The sequence below is a fragment of the Carcharhinus amblyrhynchos genome, chromosome 2, assembly GCF_965287045.1.
Source record: "Carcharhinus amblyrhynchos chromosome 2, sCarAmb.v2.hapA, whole genome shotgun sequence".
In the NCBI taxonomy this organism is placed as follows: domain Eukaryota; kingdom Metazoa; phylum Chordata; class Chondrichthyes; order Carcharhiniformes; family Carcharhinidae; genus Carcharhinus; species Carcharhinus amblyrhynchos.
Genome location: NC_137325.1, coordinates 22,018,278 through 22,037,830, shown reverse-complemented (window position 1 = coordinate 22,037,830; position 19,553 = coordinate 22,018,278). Strand labels below are relative to the sequence as shown.

At 40.0% G+C, this 19,553-nt stretch overlaps 1 protein-coding gene across 2 annotated transcripts in view; it reads right to left on the bottom strand.

The window, feature by feature from the left end:
• LOC145360386 (uncharacterized) overlaps window positions 1-19,553 on the bottom strand; it is a 40,740-nt gene that overhangs the window by 7,586 nt on the left and 13,601 nt on the right. Inside the window, exons 2-3 of one of the 2 annotated variants that reach the window (XM_080215581.1) lie at window positions 1,482-1,592; window positions 12-145 (exon numbers count right to left, since the gene is read on the bottom strand). In XM_080215581.1, coding sequence (XP_080071707.1) covers window positions 12-145; window positions 1,482-1,501 — 154 coding nt within the window. In that variant the 5' untranslated portion in view covers window positions 1,502-1,592. The remainder of the gene's footprint in view (window positions 1-11; window positions 146-1,481; window positions 1,593-19,553) is intronic. The other variant, XM_080215589.1, reaches the window with a different exon arrangement.

The window sequence follows — 19,553 nt, the reverse complement described above, 5'->3', positions numbered from 1 at the left end:
GAGTTGATGTAGATAGGCTCTGCCCCCAACAATCACTATCTGGGCATTCCGTGGATTGCTCAGGTAAGCATCCAGTTGTCGCTGCCTTGAGCGATACCAGCAGATGTAGAAGAAGATTTTGACAATAATAAATATAATCACTATTCTGTTGGGAGTGAAAGAACATTCATTAGGAAATGACATTTTAGTAGTAAACATGGAACCTCCAGTAAAACAATTTGTTTAATCCTTTAAATTGCATAAAACTTCTTGAAACAACAGAAAAGCATTATAAAATGGACTATATTCTATTACATACACCATAAGCTTGAGGAATATCTTGTCTATTGCCAGCCTCACAAAGTAATTCAATATTTCATTGATTTATAATTTAATGTCTTAGCTGTTACTTAGTGGTAGCACTCTCGCCTCCAGAGTCAGGAAGTTGTGGATTCAAATCCCATTCTAGGGATCTGAACACAACATCTGGGTTGGTATTTCAATTCAGCACTGAAAAAGAGTGCTACACTGAGGTGTAAAGCCAAGGCCCTTTCAGGTGGCATAAAGCATTCCACTACTTCATGAAAGTAAAGGGCAATTATTCCTGGCATGTTGGCCGATATTAATCCTTCAGCTAACATCACAAAAACACATTATCTGGTTACTACGACATCGCTACTTGTGGGATCTTACTGTGCCCAAATTGAATACAGTCCCTAAATTAAAGGGCAATTCAAAAATACCTAAATTAGTAGTTTAGGGCATTCAAGGTTGTAAAAAGCTTTAACTAATTTCTTTAATGGTTACTTATTAAAACAGGCTCCAAATTCCTGCTGCAATAGTGTTTGCAATTGGAATAATTGGAAAGCAATTCTAAGTTACTATTTACATAGGACCAAACTAAGATGATGTAATCAAAGAAATTACAGATCTGAATCCAGCTACAGAAGCTCATATTGCTAGTTACATGCATGGAATGCCCTTAGGGAAACAGCAGATGTCCATAAATGGAAAGAAAGTAAAAAAAATTGCAATTAGATGTCCAAGCTGTCCAAGAGTTAAAATGGCAAGATCAAAGTTTCAAAGATATGTAGCATTACCACTGGGATCTTTATCAAAAACTATAATGACAATTGGTGATTAGGCAGGATTCTCAGTGAGAGATGTTTTGATAGTTAAGAGCAGTTTGTAAGGACGGAAATATTTATGAAAAGGAAATAGGGAGTTTTTTTTAAGCTGTATCTGAATTAATGTGGAAGCAGTGAAGTAAACCCCACATTTTCAAAAAAATGATCACTTTTGCATTTGCCACAGCAATGTTTTCATACGATTTAGCTAATCTATTTCAGAACCAGCAGGCAGTTTGCATCATCACAAATTCAAAAAATTAAACAAGAGTTCAGATTAAGCCCAAACATGGATTCACTGCCGCGAGTGTGAAGTGGATGACATAGTTCACTGTAATTTATGGTGCCACTGCCATACTTTAAAATAGCACTTACATGTACCAATAGAGTTCCATTGTATATCATAAAAGATGACTTCTCGTTACCACAGGCTGAGTCCAAATGCTGGAAAGTCACAAGAACAGGAAGTGGTTCAGAATGCAATTCCTAAACAGTAAGTAACAAAAACAATAGTGACAATAGTTCCTATTTACAGTTTGTAAGATGCGTTTCTGTAGAATTTAATCACACTTTCTGTGACACAAGATTAACACTTACTCTTTAAATGCATCATCAGAAGATCTTGCAGGTACCTTGACTGTCTTAACAATTAATAATGACCATTTGGTTTGCAAGGGACTCAGACTTAGTTGGCATCCCCCAATTAGGGGGTGTGCATATGGGTGGAGGCAGGAAGAATATTGACCATATTTTCAGGTCTTGACTGCAATTCACTGAGTATGGATTAAAAAGTGCTATTGTATGGATTTCAGGTAAGAACATGGCCAAGGTCAAAAGTGATCAGCAATCACTATAGGGGGTTGCATATTTAAATATAGCATCCCATTCTCAGCCCAGCATCATTAGGTTCTAACCAGTAAACTGCACAGTGTCAGAACATCTGGAGTAAAAGCTTGGCTGTACAGCTGGAGGCTTATATACTGATCTTCAGTCTCAAACTGACAATTATAAATTTTGGGATGATTTCACCCAAGGACTTGGGGATATGATCCAAAAGAAAAGCTATACCACTCAGGAGTGAAATTAAGAAACATTGATGCATGCAAAAGGATGTTAGAAGTTTGGAATTCAATTCTGCAAAAAGCAACTAATGAAATTGATAGATTTTCATTGAGCAAAGGTTGTAATCTTACTGAGATGGCAGAACAGGTTCGAGGGGTGAAGTGACTTACTTCTGTTCCTGTGTACTTGAAATAGGAAGTCCAAGTATTCTGGACAATTGGCCTCAGTAGCCCCAAGGGGCTGGCAAACAAAATGGTTAGGGTTGTTGTTTATCTCAGGAAAAAAAAGAAAAATCTCCAAGATATGCTGACTTAAGAAAAGTATTATGCCTCATGGATTCTGGATTTGGAGTAGCAGGCTGTCTTCAGCAATGAAAATAAAGGACCTTGAGAGCCTTGTTACTATTTTCAATGTTACTGTTGCTTAATAATTCAAAAACGAAAAAAAAGAGAGGAAGCAGTGACAGTGGGAGTGGTCTTGAAAAAAGTGACCAAGTTTGCAGAAAAACAAATCTCAGTTGGCCAAGAAATCAGAACATTGTTGCAAATTTGTCGCTGGGGTATGCTCCAGCAGTGGAAGATAATGATTCACAGCCAATTTATTAAGAGCACTTAACAATATAAATCAACTCATTTCCACAATTCTGCCCAATTTTTTTGTCACAGATAATTACTTTACTTCAATATTCTACTTCAACCTACTTAATATCGTCTTTGCACTGACTGAAGTAAAAACTGTGAGGCCATTTAAACAGCAACCAGGCAGAAACAAAAGCACTCTGATCATCAAAATCCCTCATTAACACATGAAATCTGTGATTATGGCAAAATGCCACTTGGAGCAGTAATACTGATGACCCGACCAAATAAATACTTTATACATTTTGTACTTGCCTTAAAACAATACTTCATAAAAATTGTGAAATATTCATCTATCATCTAGGTTTGGACCTATTCCCATATGTTGTCTATCATGTGTAAATGGTTAATTTTTTATAGTGAACTACTGTAAGGTTTATCTTGATGTCTGTGTTTATACTTGCTTAAGACAAGTATAAGAATAACATAAGTCAGTAGTTGATACGTAACAGAAATTAATCTAATAACAGTAGAATCAGATGATTGGTTGATGCCTTTGTAAAAATCAAAAGTGATAGTGAGCCAGACCGAAATCTAAAACTATATTGCAAACCATTGGGAAATTTAAAATATGGCAAATCTGTCCACCGATTTTTATACAATGGTGGAAATCAAATTGTGTGGGGCAACTGCAACTGTCACTGCATTTTCAGGAGCTCGACAAAAAAAAACCTCATCAAGAACATCCTAAAACTGAGTGGGCTGACAGTCTTACTGCAGACATGTAATGCTGCATTTATTGTAACAGTTGGTGGTCTCTCAAACACCCATGTTCCATTTGTTATTCAAGTCAGAGCAACTAGAGGCATAAATATCATAGCACAGATCATCTTTCCCCATTAAGGCTTAGTTCCTCTAACATGTCAAAAATGATACAAAACAATGACCTACAGCATTATTCTAAATTGCAATTCAGTTGTAGGGACCTATACTGAATGGGTACTCTGTGAATCAGATGGAATATGTGCATAATATGATATACCTATAAGCCTTGAACCCACACACCAATGCTTTGGATTTTTGACATTTCTTTGTATTTTCAACCATCTTTTGATACTGTTGATAAGGGCTTTTGAAAATTCACAACTTTCTAATCTGTAAAATTCTCTTATCAAATAAAAATTAACTGTTCAGTGATCAGCTTTACTTCATTATGAAACAGCATATCATCTGATTTACTGTGATCATTGCTGTTTAAAATTCCAGTTTCAGCAACAATGAAGCATACGTAATCATTCTGAGAATTTAATGAACTGTATAGCCATCCACCAACATGGGAATTAAGAGACAGTTTAGCATTTGAAAACTGTGGAATTTTTCTTTAAGTGCATTTATTCAAAATGAACAGGCAAAATTGCATTGAAAACCATTTAATTAAGTTGGGGGGGAGGTGAGACTGGTCAGAAGACAACTGCAGCCTTTTTGAAACATGGGCTGGTAAAATCTGTTGTACATGAAAATTTTAGTGGATGGATACTCAACCTTCCAAAACCACCAGGCATTTGGCACCAAATCAACATTCTTGTTCTGAGGTCATAGTTTTCACTGGAGATCTCATAAAACCGCAGTAACTTTTATTTTTAAGTTTCTATTTGTAAATACTGTTCATTAAAAATTCCAGAAATGCTTGTCCAGAGATTCATCACAACAGCCCAGGAAATAAAACAGATTAGCAACAGTTTAAGTGTGGTAATAGTTCCTGCTAATGCAGTATAAACCTTCATTGAAAATATGACTCCAGGCAAGTGCTTATTGAAATCTGCAAGAAAACAGCATTGAGCATCAGAACAAGAATGTAAAGATGGTGCCAGATATTTACAGGTATGCCCGAGCGCCTGCCAACTGACAACTTTCAGTTACAGATTTCCTCAATAAGCTTCAAAGAAAAGACTAGAATCTCTCTAGTAACAATATACCAGAAAGGTCCTAGAATCTACAAATATTCAACATTAAAACAACCAAAAGGTAATACTAATGTGGGGCCCACTCTACAGAGATTTAAAAATTTCAACATGTATTGAGGCTATGCAGAGGGAGCTTCATACTGTTACATAGCCTCATTGTGCTTCATCTGATGTGGACAGAAGGCACAGAAATGGAAACATACAAGATTTTCAGCAATCTTTAACATTGACTTTTTACAAATTTGCACCAATAAATTCACTGTTCTTTCCAGAGAAAGGTGGATTAGTTAAAACAATTTCTGACTGCTATTCGCCCTTAAAAATAAGAGTTCTCAATGTGCCAAGATCTCAAAATGAGGAACACTGAGTAACGCCATTATGTAGACTTTGCAACAAAAATAGATTAATTTGCGCACTTCCCAAAACCCAACAGGCAGTGCCAAATTGAGGAAATTAATTAATTTGGGTTGTGTTTGGGATACTACTTCTAATAAGCTGTTTAAATATTGACATAAATTACGCTTCTGATCCCAAACAACTGAAAAATAGTGTAATTTCAGGTGCATTACAGCAGGTGATCTAAATAACATTTTTTGGTTTCAAACCACTGACTCATGATATAAAGGCTGTAACTGCTATGGGCTGGCTCCACCTTGAATATGGACGAAAGGCTTTGCTTGTATTGGACCCTAAGGTGCAGAATTATTGGGCATCACTCACATTGGTGAGATTCAAGGTAGATTATAACTTTGTGAAATCTCACAAGGTTCAAAGCCCGAAAATCATCCCACAGATGACAGGGTGAGACGTGAAGTGTACGATTAAGACAATATAGTATACAATAACTGATGCTGCAACATTGCTGTGGGCAGGATTCTATAAAATACTTTGCAGCATAGAGTACACAAAGTAGCAAAATTGGACCCTATAAAATAGGAAGTCTCATAGGATGCTGGGATTGTAGCTGAATCTTTGGCTCATGAAATTCAACTTCACATGGTCCATACCAAAGACAAAGTACAAACGGTTCATTTCATCATTAACTACACATTTGCTATTTACATAACAATCCCCACTTAAGTAATACGAGTTTAGTGAGATTCAAATGTTCTTCTTGCTGATTATCTCTGAAATTTATCCTTTTGAAGGCTTAATTTATTTTCTCTGTTCGGGTGCTAAAACTAAAAACTGTAAAGCACAGGGAAAGATATGGCTTCATAAGTCGGCTATGAAAACTGATTTAGGTTCAAGTACCCCATTCCCAGTATTATAAATTCTGCTAACACCTACTTAAATCAATTACTTTACTCAATAGACTGTTGTTTGAAAAGATTTTTGAAACAATATGGAGGGGAAAAGTGGTGGTGTAAAGAGGAGTTGTAGTTAGTGCCACAGAATTTGGTGATTCCCAGCTCCTACACTTTAAATATTTAATATTTTGGAAGGCATCACTATTTTGCAAAAGTGAGATACAGCATAAAATCAATAGCAGTAATCTGCTAAGAACGGATTCAAAAAAACTAAAGAGCTTAACACACCACTGTGTCTGTACAAAATAGAACAAATGGCCAATAGATCTAACAAATTAGTAACTAGCTCATACCAAGATGGAATTTCATTGGTGCATGGGCACTTGGATTTAAAGAAGCGCAATTTAGTGGCTAGATGCTCTACACGCTGGTTCACAATGCAACGGATGGACCCATCAAGGTCGCAGGAAAGAAATGGGCAGAGCTCTCATCCCCATTGCTTGAGTGATGTTATACAATCAGACTGGCTCCATGTCTGTTTGGCATGTTATAAGCATAAGCAACAGCAACTTGTTTTTATAAGTAAGATTTACATTGATGTTACAAATTGTTTTCAACACTTGTGGGGCTAAAAACAAAGAGGAAACGTGGAGCCCAACACAAGATTGAAGCTCTTCAACTTGGAATTGGACATCGCCTCATTGATGCCTCAAAAAACCAGAGCCATTCTTCCCATTAACTATAATGAGATTTTTTTTGCAGCAGCAAGCGAAAGAAGTGGGGTATTATTAAGAATATGAGCTCCTTGAAAACTTTTGTTCCTCCCATGTGGTCTGCAAATTAAAGTTTGAGAACCACTAAGCTAAGTCAAAAACGATGAGCAGAATTCTCCCATTTTGAGACTTAGAATGGCAGTCTTTCCTGCTGGTCAGAATGGCAGGATACCATGTCAGATTCTGTGCCTGGAACCACAAAAATTATGCACAGGCATGATTCACTGAGTCACCTGGCAAATTGGGAAGCTCATTTGTCTGCTTGCCAATTGGTGGACTCGAAGGTCCTGGCGTCATATTTAAGTATTAGTCCAGCACACTAATACCACTCTCTCTAGTCTTCACCAAACCATACAGGATGGTAACCCAGAGGGAAAATGCTCGCAGCTTTAAGAAGTCTGTTCCTTGATTTAACCACCCTGCCCTTCCACCACCACCTCCTGACTTGCACAGTACTGCTTCCACACTGCCCACCCCTGGTCTTCATCAGGCTACCACCTGGCATCACGTTCCATTCCATTCCCAGTTAAACTTTGGACCTTGGTTGCAGCGGCTGAATGAGTCCGGCAGCACAATCCTGTCCAAATAGACACTGGTCTCCTTGCAAGGGACAAGGAGACCCCTGTACTCCTCAATCTCAGGTACAGTACTAATCTGAGACAGTGACACAAAGTCCTTGGGTGCAGCAGCACAGTGCTGTACATGAAGACTAGCTCAGCGTGGAAATGAAAGGCAGGAACCAGTCTGCCCCAGCAGAATGGTGAACAGCGCATCTGTTGCATTCACTCTACTCTCTTGTGAACGGAGGATTGTCTTGTGCATGCTAGTTTTTAGCAACTGGACTTTAGAGCAGCATAATTTCACACTGGTATGATGCAAAATCAAAACGCCTGATGGGATGCCAATAGGCAGCTGTTTTAATGAGTATTCATAAGATGTAAATAAATACAATTAGCCTTCACATCACAGGAATCCAGCATTGGGAGAATTGTTACATGATTTTATGCCAGCAGGTTTCCAACTTTTTGGCTCCCGCCCGCCAGCTAACTTTCTGTGGACAGGATGGGAGAATTCTGCCCAACGAGAACTGAAAATAAAGGAACACACTGTGAGCATGGTCAATAGCTGGCAATAAGCCATCGCAGTTATTTGGTCTTTAAGTTTAATTTGTTTGACATTGTAAGTAGCCTGAGATGTTCTGCCAGGTGATTGTCAGTTTTCAACAATGCTCAAATCTTAAAGTGGAATTCTCCCATCTGGGATTAGGTCCTGCGGCTGGGGCAGAAACTTGGAATGCGTCCCCTTAGGAGGCTGATAGGGAACCATGCCATATCTTCTGACCTCAACTTTATTAATTATGCACCTGGGGGTTTTGCAAAGGATGAGCATGGTGGTGTGACTCCCACCATCTCATCTGGGTGCCAGATTGAAAAGTCATCCACATCACCAACCCATCGTTGATGTAACATCTTCTGAAAAAGATGGATCCCCAAGAACACACTGAGGCTGCAAGATGGACTTCCTTGTCTGAAAGATCCACTCATGGATGCGTCCCACACCTACAGCACTGGTTCTTGGGATCCACTTTGTTGGCAGCCTCTATCCTGAACCCTGGAACCCTCTGCCTCCCATATTGTGCTGGATGTATTCTAGACAGGTATGTTTTCTGCTGGTGCCACGGAATTGTGTTTTGGGAGGCGGGGCGGGGGGGGGGGGAGATTCCCATCAGGCCTCCACATGTATCCATTAAATGGGATGCAAATAAAAATTACATGCCCACACTTAGGTTTTCCAATCCACCACAGCAAGCACCGATGAAAAATCCCATGGGGAATTCATGCTGACATGAAACCGATTTTGTCTGTATAGGCGCTAGAACCAATATTTTCCACTGTATCCCAATACATGTGACAATATTAAATCAAATCAAAGTTTGAAGGTGAGAAACATGGGTGTGCAACTAATGTCTTAAACTTAAATAAATGCAATAACAAAGGCATGAAGACAGAGTTGGCTAGGGAAATAGGCTATAACATTAAGACGGTGGCAGGCATTTGAGGAGATATGTAATAATTCGCAACAGTAAAACATTTGAGAAAGAAAGATTCTATGAGAAGAATGAAACATTCCTGCTGACTAAGTCAAGGGATATCAAATTAATAGAAAAAGCATACCGCCTGGTATAGGTTCATCATAGACTAGAAAATTAGGAAAATTTTGGAACTAACAAACACGACTAAAAATGAATATAGAGAGAGAAATTAGAATAAGGGTAAACTAGGTACAAATACAAAAGGACTATAAAAACTTCCACAAGTATATACCAACTAAAGTAAATGCAGCAGGATGAACAGGGTGGCACGATGACACAGTGCCTCTCTCAGTCATACATATGCCCTGATGCCAGTGTGCCGTCAGAAAACAGGCTAAGATCAGACTCGTGTTGAACCAGGGCAACATCAGTATGCCGCATAGCGAGTCGTCATCACTCTTCTGCCTCAACCAAAAACTTGCACAGCCAACCCAGGCCATCACCCTGGTGTGATGTCAATCAGACCCATGGGGTGGTGTGGATGAGGGGAGGTGGTGGGTGGTAACACCTCCCAGGGCATGGTGGGGGTAGCAGCTGTCAGACTGCTTGGCAGCTAGTGGATGAACCTTGCCATGATGAGGGCTTCGCCAGTGCTGCTCTCCATCCTCTGGTTCCTCTTTGGCCTCTTCCTCCACATCCCCCACTCCTCATCCTCCAGGCAGTCTCCTCCCTGCTGCACCAGAGTGCGGAGTGCACAGCAGACGATGATCTGGGAAACCTTGAGGGAACTATACTGGAGGGTATCACTCAAGCAGTCCAGGCAGCTCAACCACATTTTCAGGAGCCTGTTGCACTGATCGACAATGGGCTTGGTGGCATTGTTGACTTCATTGAAGAGGGTTTCTGCCTCGTTTGCTAGCCTCCACATGGGTGTCATCAGCCAGGTCCTCACCAGGTATCCCACATCCCCCCTGAGCCATCCCACCGGCTTGGGTTAGTCCTCAAACAGCCCGGGAATGTCCGAACCCCGGAGGATGTGGCAGGGGGGCACGACATTCACCCCCGCACACCAGGTGTGAGAGGCCATGTTAACACCTGTTGCATTCCTTTGATTGGGACAGCAGCTGCTAGATCTGCTGCCTGTTACTCTTAGTGGAGCCTGGGATGCAAGGTCTGGAATCAGCAATACTGCCTGTCCAACAGCCAAAGAGCAAAGCAAATACGTCAATATTCATGAGTTGGTGGTGGACCTCATGCAGCATCCTTCAGGAATCTCTCTGCAGCCAGGGGGATTGCATGCACTATGGCTTTGGAGGCAGTGGTGACCCCAACCTGCAGACCCATAGACTGGCATGGGCCCCTCCCAAACACCAGCACTCACGCAAGCCCCCACCTTATCCAGCAACTCTGCACTGCCAGAAAAACCCCCTTGCACTCTGGGGCCTGCCACTCAATGGAAGTTACCTCCTTTCTTCCCTTCACTACTGCTGCACCTGGCCCAGACTTTTATTGACCATCTGTGAATTGTGTGGGCGTGATGTAACGCAGAGGTGGGAAAGGTACAGAAAAGGGGAAAGAGCCGTTCCAAGCTCGCTAATTAGACGTAAACCTATTCAAATGCATGGAAACTGACGTCACGCCTATTTTGGGCGCAACTCTGTTTGCACAGGAAAAAGTTGCTGGGGAAGACCCCGAGCAACCCGATGCGATTTTTATTTTTCGGGTCATGTTCTATTTTCCTGTTCTGTTATGCTAATCAACTAGTACAGTGAGGCCAAAAGATCGTGCCCATTGTGTTTCCAGGTGACATTGCTAAGTGGCAGCATGTCCATAAGCAGTTAGGGGGGCTGAAGTTGGATTCTTGAGGGAGCAGCAGAAGTTTGGAGCAGGAAGAAATGTTATTACTCATGACTTTCTGGCTGCTTCAGAACGGACCAAATCGAAACCAGTCGACTGCAGTTTCACCTAACCAGTCAAGTGTGGAGCACTAGTGCAGAAGAATGCTGTGATCAAAAAGGTTAAAGGCTGCAGACAAGTGAAGAAGAATGAGGAGAGGGTGTGTTGTCACAGTTGTGACCGAGTGCTGCTTCCGTACTAAGAAATTATAGAATCCCTACAGTGCAGATAGGGGCCATTTGGTTCACCAAGCCTGCCGTGACAACAATCCCACCCATGTTCTAATCCCTTGTAACCCCACGTATTTACCCGGCTAATCTCCCTAACTCCAGGGGCAATTCAGCATGACCGATCAACCTAAGCCACGCATCTTTGGAGTGTGGGAGGAAACCAGAGCACCCAGAGGAAACCAGTGTTGACACAGCAGAATGTATAAACTCCACACAGACAGTTACCCAAGACTAGAATTGAACCTAGATCCCTGGCGCTGTGAGGTAGCAATGCCACCATGCTGCCCCTCAAAGTAGGAGAAAGCCACATTGTCTCTTAAGCCTGCTCTCTCATTCAGTGAGATTATTGCTGATTTGATCTTGGCGTCAAATTCACTTTCCTGTTTGTTCCCATAACCCTTGATTCTCCTATAGTTTAAAAATCTATTTCTTGAATATTACAGCTTCTGAGAAAATAAATTCCTCCTCATATCTATCTTAAATGAATGACCCCTTATTCTGAAACTATGCCTCCAGTTCCAGATTCCCGCTCAGCATCCAGCATATCAAGCATTCTCAGAACTTTACTACATTTCATTATGGTCACCTCTCATTTTACTAAACTCTGATGATCATAGGCCTAACATTTTCTGCTCCCAGGAATCAACCTCGTGCACCTTCTCAGAACTGTCTCCACTGAAAGTATATCCCTTTTTAAATAAGGAGAACAAAACCATAGGTAGTTAAGTTTGATCTCTTTGTTGCCCCATATAGCAGTAGCAAGACTTTTCTATATTCTCTTTGCAATAAAGGCCAATATTTTATCTGGTTTCATAATTACTGGTTGTATTTGCATGCTGATGTCCCTATTTAAATTTTTAAAAAATGCTTTTTATTCTTCCTAACCTCACTTTTTCCATCATTATGCTCCATATGTCAATTTTTGGCCCACTCATTTAATCTATCTATATCTCTTTGCAGGCTCTTTGTATCTTCCTTACAATTTACTTCCCCACATTGCCATGCAGCCAAATTTGCTTACAAAATAATGGCCGGTAACTTCTGGGCTCCCCAACATTAGATTTTGTGGATACCTCAAAAGATATGCTGGGGAATTCCTCTCCTCAGCTGACCACAGGGCACTACCCTGAGTAACTCCTGTAGTGGTGCCCTGGGACTGAGACGATTGAACAGTGATCTTCCATTGTGCTGCCTGGGCTCCAATTTGGAAAGTTTTCCACTCTCTCCCTGTTTCCCATCATCTCCAAGCCACAGTTGATTGAATGCTACCTCGATATCAAGGACAGTCACTCTCATCTCAACTATTTTGTCCTTGTTTGGACTAAAGTGGTAAAGTGGTCTTGAGCTAAGTGGCCCCAGAATAGGTAACCACTGAATAAGTGCCACTTGATAGAACCAAAGGCACCTTCTTTGTTGATGAATGAGAGTAGACTGAAGGAATGAAACTGATTGAATTGCATTTGTCCTTTTTTAGTGGACAGGACAGATCGAGGCATTGTCCACATTGCCAGTCTTATAGCTGTATTGGAACAGCTTGCTGAGGGGTGCAGTTTGTTTTGAAGCCAAAGTCTTATTATCAGAGTGTTGTCAGGACCCAAAGCCTTGGCAGTATCCAGTGCCTTCAGCTGTTTTTTGATATTACATAGAGGAATCAAACTAGCCTGTGATGTTGGGGACCTCAGGAAGAAATGGAGATGGATTATCCACTCAGCACTTCTGGCTGAAGATAGTTGCAAATGTTTCAGCCTTGTTTTTAGCACTGATATGCTGGTTTCCCTCTTCACTGAGGATGGAGATATTGTAGTGCTGCCTCTTCCAGTTACCTGTTTAACTGGCCACCATCATTTCTGACTGCATGTGGCAGGACTACAGGGCTTAGATCTAATCTGTTTGTTGTGGGATTGTTTAGCTCTATTAAATGCTGCTTTCTGATGCTTAGCACTTAAGCAGTCCTACATTGTAACTCTACAAGGGCAACACCTCACTTTTAGGTATGTCTGGTTCTGCTATTAACCTGCACTTCTGCACACTTAGTTGAGCCAAGGTTGATCTCCTGGCTTGCTGGTAATGGTACAAATGAGGGATATGTCAGGCCATGATGCTATGGATTGCCAAATACAGTTTTGCTGCTGATGACCCATAGAGGGCCTGTTTTGCGAAAGCTATTTAAAATCTTTCCCTTTCATCACGATGGTGATGCAAGGGGAATGCAGCAGTTGGTAACTAGCAGTAAGTTTCATTGTCTATTTTTGAGGTGATACCATGAGCCTTAAAGGGGTCAAGAGTTGATGTTCAGGACTCCCAGGACAACTGTGTGCAACCATGCTGCCACCTCTGATGGGTCTGTCCTGTTAGTGGAATACGACATACCCAAAAATGGTAAATGTATGGTTTGGGGTGTGATCTTGAAGGTATTATTTAGTAAGTACAATGTGTCAGAGGCTTGACTAGTCTGGGGACCGTTCTCCCAATTTTGGCATAAGCTCCAAATTTGAGAAACAGACTTTTCAGGATCAGTGAGGCTGGTATACCATTGTTGTTTTCAGTGCCTATGTTGATGTTGGATAATTTGTCATATTTCATTCTTTTTAGACTTCATAGTGGTTTGATAGAACTGAGTTGCCTGCTAAGCCATTTCAGAGTGCACTTAAAAGTCAACGTCATCACATACAGGCCAGACCAGGTAATGACAGCGGATTTCCTTCTCTAAAGAACATTAATTTTTTTTTAAAATAACAATCAACAATAATTTCATGACCACCATTACTGAGACAAACTTTCAATTCCAGATTTACTTAATTTAAATTCCATCAGCTACCACACTTAGGGATTTAGACGTGTGTCATCAGAGTATTAGCTTGACCTTCTGGACTGCTAGTGCAGTGATCACAATGCCACAGTCTCCCTACCACACCAGTTTCTTTGTTCCTGAAACTCTCATATCTCTCAATTTAAATTTTCCAATACCCTCCTAGCTGGCCTCCCATTTGCCCTCTGTAAGCGTTAAGCTTTGCTGCCCATGTCCAAACTCACACCAAATCATAGTGCACAAAGTAATTTTAAAAATCCAATATGTAGGGAGACTATCTTTCTAATAAGATAGTCTTCCAACACCAATTCCAATAGTTACTCATTTAGCATTACTTAATTCGTGCAAAAATCGGATTTCCTGGTACTGTTGGGTGTGCCCCTCACTTCTTTTCGTTCTAAGAAAGGGTCAGACTGAACCAACATACTGCAGCTTATTTATCTCTGGAAATATCACTCTAATTGACATTCCAAATAATACATATTAAAATCTGAAAGTACTTGCATACTTTAGCAAAAAATTAATTTAACTGCTGTGGGTCTTGAAGGGGGTGCAGACAGTCAGCTGCTTATTTATACCTTTCTAAAAAACAGCCTTAATAAAAACATAAACAAAAGAGTTTCCATTTACATAGTATTTTCTGAAACCTCAGAACATCCAGAGTGTTTTATAGTTAATGAAATCCCTCTTGAATGCAGCCAATTTTGACATTACAAGGCTCCAAAAATAGCACTGAAAAGGAAACAGATCATCTGTTTTAGCTGTTGCATGAGGGATAAATATTGATCTGTGAAGGGTGTTAAACAAGGAAATATTTCCAAATTGGAGCTATTGTGCTGGAATGGTGGTTAATATAGGTTAGCAATGTCATCTGGGCGAATGGGACTTGGTGCAAAATAGGATTCAAATAGCTAAGTTTCAGAAGGGCTGAAGGGCTGAAATTTGAAGGGCTGAACGGATGAAAGGCCCTGGATGAGAGTCTCAGCAGCAACTGAAGCAGAGATTGTTACAAATGTGCATGAAGGCAATCTTTTTGAGGTGGTGAGTATATGGGGTTTACCCAAAATATGTTTGAACCATTTGGTTCAACCGTAGACCTTTGAAGAAAGTTTAGAATCAGAAACAGAGATGTGGTATTTATAATTTTTTGAATGTATTCATTGGATGATTTACTGCCCATCCCTAACTGCCTTTGAACATGCTAGGACATTTCAAAGGTATTAAAGAGTCAACCTTACTGGTGTGTTGATCTGGAGTCACAAGTAGGCCATACCAGGTAACAATGGCAGATTTTCTTCTCTGAAGGACATTAGTGAACTATGTTGGTTTTTGTGGCAAAGTCATCATTAGATTTTTGATTCCGGATTTTACTGGATTTAAATTTCCCCATCTGCCGTGTTGGGATTTAAATCCAAGTTCTCAAACATTCTCCTGGATAAACTAGTCCACTAACAATTGCACTACACCTCTGCTTCCCCAAAGGAAATGTCACTGATCTCCCCAACTAGAGGAAACTGATGTTCAAGTACTGGATGTCAGACAAGCAGGCAGACAACTAAGAAACAATAAGCAGTCAATACTGGTAATGTGTGAGCAACGGTGGATGAGGGTGGTGTAGTCAAATGTAGCACATGATGCTGGGTGAGGGAACATAGCTGAAAATTACGCCTCACATGGAAATGTTTGAGACATCAATTTTGGTTGTCTACTTCAGTATTCATTTCAGATCCCTAAGTCACAGTATTAATTTTATATCAAATATATTTAATTTAGTGCAAACAAAGAGCATTTTTGAACAGATATAGAGAGACATGCACTGAAACTAGGGTACAGTTGAGTTATGCTTGTAATATTTCACCTGTTAATAAAAGTTTGATTGGGTAAGAATTGGGTCTCAGCGCTTTCCTTCATCAACTAGCTTTCTGGAGTACAGGTTTAAGCTTCTCCTTTGTTTAACCATCAAAATCTGTGCTGCTTACAGCCAATGAATACAATCATGTAGCTCTTTCTTTTCAACTGTTATTGTCTTGTAAAGAAATCAATTATGTGTTAATGCATTTTGTTCAATTGTGGTTTAATTGACCTTCAAATGTACAAGAGGGTAAAAGACACGATTCTTTTCCTTCAGAAATAGACAGCCAGATTTAATCTCATTTTGCACTTTAAGTTACTTGAAAATAATTTTATGAAGTTTAAAACTGCAAACAATGAAAAACTAATGAAGCTTTGTCCTGAAAGTGAGGCATCTGAAATTTGTAGATATATTTCCCATCCCCTCCCCAGAAAAGGTTTTGCCCCAAGCGCTCTGATTCTTACTGGGTAATACAAATTCAAGTCTGGTGTAGATACTTTCTTTGGAAGTAACTAATCACACTGAATCTAAAAGCAAATCAAAACATCTTGCCCTTTATGGGAGTTGGTTATCTACTTGTACAATAGCATAATCCTTAGTTTATTTTCTGTGGAGCATTTTTAGAATTTAGCCTCTTATCTCCAGTTTTCAACTCTTAGGTGTACTGCATAAATCTTCAACTTCTTTCCAAACGTACCCAGCCCTACAGATGTTGTGTGACAGAGTACTTAGTCTATTCCTTTCTCTTTCCAACCTCTTGTTGCCAAATAAATATTTATCCAGTTCCTTTCAAGTAGTTAATCAATGCCATGTCAAAACTCAGGGAGTCTTAAATGTTGCAATGCATTATAAAATGGACAAATTCAAAAGCAGTTAAGCAAAGACTATAGATAAAATACAACACAAATTGCTAAAAAATACATGATGGTTCATACATTCACTGGAAGTTAAGAATTGTGAATAATGTTCAGTCTAAAGGCAGATATAGAAAGCTTGTAGGAGCAAGGCTCAAGTTACAAATTGGATGTTACCAGAACAACCAGAAGCAGTTTCAATGTAATTACTGCCAAGTTAACATTATATTCTCCAGAGTCAGTCCTGAGATCACAGCTGTTTACACAAATTAACAAACCTGATAAGGTCATGACGTGGTGGGTTAATCAATTTTCTGATTTCAAATTGATAGAAATGTGTCACTGAAAAGGTATATTATTCAAAGTAAAATAGTATTTAGCAACTACATAATCAGGTATTGAGTTGCACAGGGTTGACACAAAATACAACTTTTGAGGTGAATTTCAATGGGTCATTAGCCAGTAACAAAATATTCAGTTATCAGTGAAAAAATAAAATTACTTTGTAGTATCAATATTAATTTCATTATTAGTAGTAAGGAAACCAGAGACCATTTTGCTGTCATAATAGTTACTATTACCAAAAAGTAATGAATTATATGTGAAGTGCTTGGGGACATTTGAGCTGTGATCAAACACTATACAAATTCAGATCTTGCGTGCAAGTTCCAGTGCTCTATGACCAACATTTCTCCAATCAATTTTACCAACAGAGGTCAAAATATAGAACAGCGATAATGTGGATTGTACACTAAAGCATGAAGAAGTAAAATCAGGACAAATTTTAAATTTGTACATAGCATCTCAGACAATTCTCAACGTGCAAAAATTATTGAGGAGCGGAGGGTGTGCAAGGCTGTTTAAAATCATTTCTCATCTTCTTGCAACATGATTGCTGATTGAATCATAACCCTAATGCATCCAGCATTGTATCACGCTGCCTGAAAAAAATGCAGTCCAATATAAAAAAGCAGAACACAGTTGTAATCTGCTCAATCCATCCAATTTTGGGAAACAATAGTGGAATTACAATACCAACTATACAGAACATTCAAACTGGAAAAGGTCACCCATAGCTATTTAATATTCCGGAAGTTTTCTCAAAAGGGTATTATAAGCAAACACATTTAAACGGCATCCTGCCTTCATTTAAATAAAGGCAGAATACTGCGGAAGCTGAAAATCTGAAATAAAACAGAAAACACTGGAAAAAGACAGATGTAGCAGCATATGGAAAAAGAAACAAAGTGATGCCCTCTTTTTAACTATCTGGAGTTTCAAAACCAAGCATTGTTCTGAACAAACATGAGCACTTTCCAATACTAAACCTAACATGTATTTTGCTAAACGTGGATGATTTTTACCTCATTCTGAAACAGCCAAGCAAGCCACTTAGTTGCATTCAATTACTACAAAAAAGTTCAAGAATAAAACTAGATGGATCATCCAGCATTGGCCAATATGAGGCTTTGGTATACCCAGTTAACTCTAAAAAGTCCTCCATATTAACATCTGGGGGCTTGTTTGTTTTTGCACAAGTCAAGCAACCCAAAAGGCAAAATCAGACCCTTCAGCCAAAGTCCTTCATCACCCTCCTTGGGTGTGTCCTGTTGTGCAGGCAAGATAGACCCACTAGAGATGGTAGCAGAGTAGTCTATAGTTGGGAGGGAATTACTTTGACAGTTCTTTGTGACTCTGGCCCCATGAGTCCCATGGCATGAAGTCAAACATGGGCAAGCAAACCTGCTTACTGACCTTCACTCAGGTAGTGAGGCAGTAGTCCTCTACGTAGAGCACCACTTGGGAAGGCACACTGTGGAAAGGACATGGAATTTTTTCTGGGTGGGTAACGCCAATATCCATCACCCTAAGAGTGTGCTGACAGGTTCTGAAGGAAATATCTGCCATTCTAGGCCTGTAACAGATGATGAAAGAAGCAACAGCAAGGAAAAATCTACATGACACCTTCCTCACAGAGCTACCTGTCACAGATGCATTTATTTGTCACAATATTGATGGGCATGAGTCCCAGATATTCATTGTGGAAATAAAGTCCTAAAACCACATCTAGGATACCCTCATTGTGACATTACCACCATGCTGAATTCAGAGCATATTAGCTTAAAACTGAGCATCCATGAGACTCTGTGGGCTATAAGCAGCAGAATTGTACTCCACCACAGTCTGTACCCTCTATGCCCAGTATATTCTTCACTTTACAATTACCATCAAACCAGAGAATCAACTCTGGTTTAAGGAAGAGTGGAGAAAAGTACGCCAAGAGCAGCCCTAAGCATACTTAGAAGAGGTGCTAACCTGCTGATTTTACATCATAGAACTGTGCTTATTAAACAGCAGAAGCAGCATGTGATAGACAGTTAAGTGATCCCGCAGCCAACAGATAGGATTCAGGCTCTTAAATTTTGCCACATCCAGTTATGATTGGTGGAAGACAATTAAGCAACAATGGAGGAGGAGACTCCATGAATGTTTCCATACTCAAAAGGCTGAACCACTTGGCATTTCTAGCTGAAGGTGGTTGCAAGTGGATGAGCCATCATAGTGTTTCCCAAGTCCTAACAATCACAGGAACCAGCCAATTCAATATACTCCATGCGATATCAAGAAACTGCTGAGCAAATTGAATACATAAGAGGCTATTTCTTATGTTCTTATGCTATTGGCCTCTTACGTATTCAATGTCTACAGCACATGACAAATCCAATCATTGCACCATCAACTTATTCTTGATCATCAGAAGTGACGGAACTTGTAGTGACCCACCTAGTTTGGATTTTGCAAGGACCACTTGCCCTGACTGTTGATGACAATCTTGGACCAAATGTGAACAATGGAGCAAATTCCAGAGCTGAAGTGGGTATAATTGCCCTTGACATCAAGATATCATGTGACTGAGTATGATATCAAGAAGCCCCATAGGAAAACTCTCCACTACTGGAGACTTATTTAGCACAAGTCAAAGACCAATTGTCTTAGCCCAAGGACATTTGCAGGAATTCCTTGGGGCAGTGTTCTAGACTCAATCATTTTTAGCTGCTTCATCAATGACCTTCTCTCCATTAGAAGAATGGTCGTTCGCTAATGATAAGTGTTCAGTTCCACTCACAAGTAATGAAACAGTTTACA